At 52.4% G+C, this 1,659-nt stretch overlaps 1 protein-coding gene across 1 annotated transcript; it reads right to left on the bottom strand.

Moving 5' to 3' along the window:
• Nucleotides 1-340: 340 nt before the first annotated feature.
• On the bottom strand, nucleotides 341-1,144 carry MSX2 (msh homeobox 2). The gene is given in 1 exon segment (NM_001285601.1): nucleotides 341-1,144. A coding segment is annotated over 1 exon segment (804 nt).
• Nucleotides 1,145-1,659: the final 515 nt, after the last annotated feature.

Here is a 1,659-nt window from a genome sequence, read left to right as displayed (position 1 = left end):
TAATTTGATTTTTATGTCTGCTGTATAAAAATGTATTATATTTTATTATATATATATATATATATAAAGTGTCAGAGCCAATCTTTATGAAAAGGGAGGGGGGGCGTGCATCTGGCAGATTAATCAAGAAAACAGGGCTTGGGTGTCTCCAGTCAAAAGAAGCAATTCGAACTATGTCTGTGGCCCTGTCGATCTAGCCTCTGAGGCTGAGGGTGGAGTATGCAAGGTTTTGCAGAGCGGGACTGTCTTCTTGGAGTCGGGGCGGGCCGGGGGCGGGGGCCGGGGCAGGGGGAGGCTTTTAAACAAACATCCGTCCCGAAGTCTATTGAGCTGGTCTTCCTTAGGATAGGTGGTCCATGCCATATCCCACTGGAGTCGCATAGAGTCCGACGGGCGGGATGGGGAGCACAGGTCTATGGAAAGGGTAAGATGCACCGTATAGAGATGCTGCTTGCAGGGGAGAGTTGATGGGGAAAGGGAGGCTGAAGCCCCAGGGCAGCATAGGTTTTGCAGCCAATTTCAGCTTTTCCAGTTCTGCCTCCTGCGGTCTTTTCGCCTTGGCTCTTCGGTTCTGGAACTAGATTTTGACCTGGGTTTCTGTGAGGTTCAGAGAGCTGGAGAACTCTGCCCGCTCTGCGATGGAGAGGTGCTGTTTCTGGCGGAACTCGCGCTCCAGAGCGAGGAGCTGGGAAGTGGTAAAGGGTGTACGCGGCTTCCGATTGCTCTTGTGTTTCCGCAGGGTGCAGGTGGTGGGGCTCATGTGTCTTGGCGGCGGCGAGCACCTGCCCGGTTCCTGAATCCACGCCGCTCCGTCTTTTGAATTTTCCGACTTGACGGAAGCGGTCTCGAAGGGTTTGACCAGCGGCCCGGGGCTGTGAGCTTCCCTGACGCCGTGGCCAGGCTGCAGAAGCGGCCGCAGGGTGGCCCAGGCGGAGGCGCTTTCGGCTGGCCGCGGGGACGTCTCCTTGGGCGGCTTCTTGTCCGACATGAGCGCCTCCACACTGAAGGGCAGGCTGGAGACCTTGATGCTGCGCTCCTCCGCTGCCCCTTCGACGCCCCCAGGCCCCGGGCCCGGTCCGGCCACCATCGCCGGGCCCTCCTCATCAGACGAAGACAGGTCATTGCCTTTTGACGGAGAAGCCATGACTTCTCTGCCCTACGTAGCTCCGGGCGCGCGACTCCGCTGGCAACCCAGCAGCTGCGACTCAAACTTTTTTTCGCTCTGCTTTTTAATATGCTATCTAAGTGGTCATAACTTTCCTTCCAAGGAGTAAGCGTTTTTTAATTTCATGGCTGCAATCACCATCTGCAGTGATTTTGGAGCCCAGAAAAATAAAGTCTGACTATTTCCACTGTTTCCCCATCTATTTCCCATGAAGTGATAGGACCAGATACTATGATCATAGTTTTCTGAATGTTGAACTTTAAGCCAACTTTTCGTTCTCCTCTTTCATTTTCAACAAGAGGATTTTTAGTTCCTCTTCACTTTCTGCCATAAGGGTGGTGTCATCTGCATATCTGAGGTTATTGATATTTCTCCCAGCAATCTTGCTTCCAGCTTGTGCTTCTTCCAGCCCAAGTTTCTCTTGATGTACTCTGCGTATAAGTTAGATAAGCAGGGTGACAATATACAGCCTTGATGTCCTCCTTTTCCTATTT

This window comes from Capra hircus, unplaced genomic scaffold (assembly GCF_001704415.2).
Source record: "Capra hircus breed San Clemente unplaced genomic scaffold, ASM170441v1, whole genome shotgun sequence".
Taxonomy (NCBI): domain Eukaryota; kingdom Metazoa; phylum Chordata; class Mammalia; order Artiodactyla; family Bovidae; genus Capra; species Capra hircus.
The sequence above is the reverse complement of the archived record's forward strand: the minus strand, read 5'-3'. Positions and strand labels throughout refer to the sequence as shown.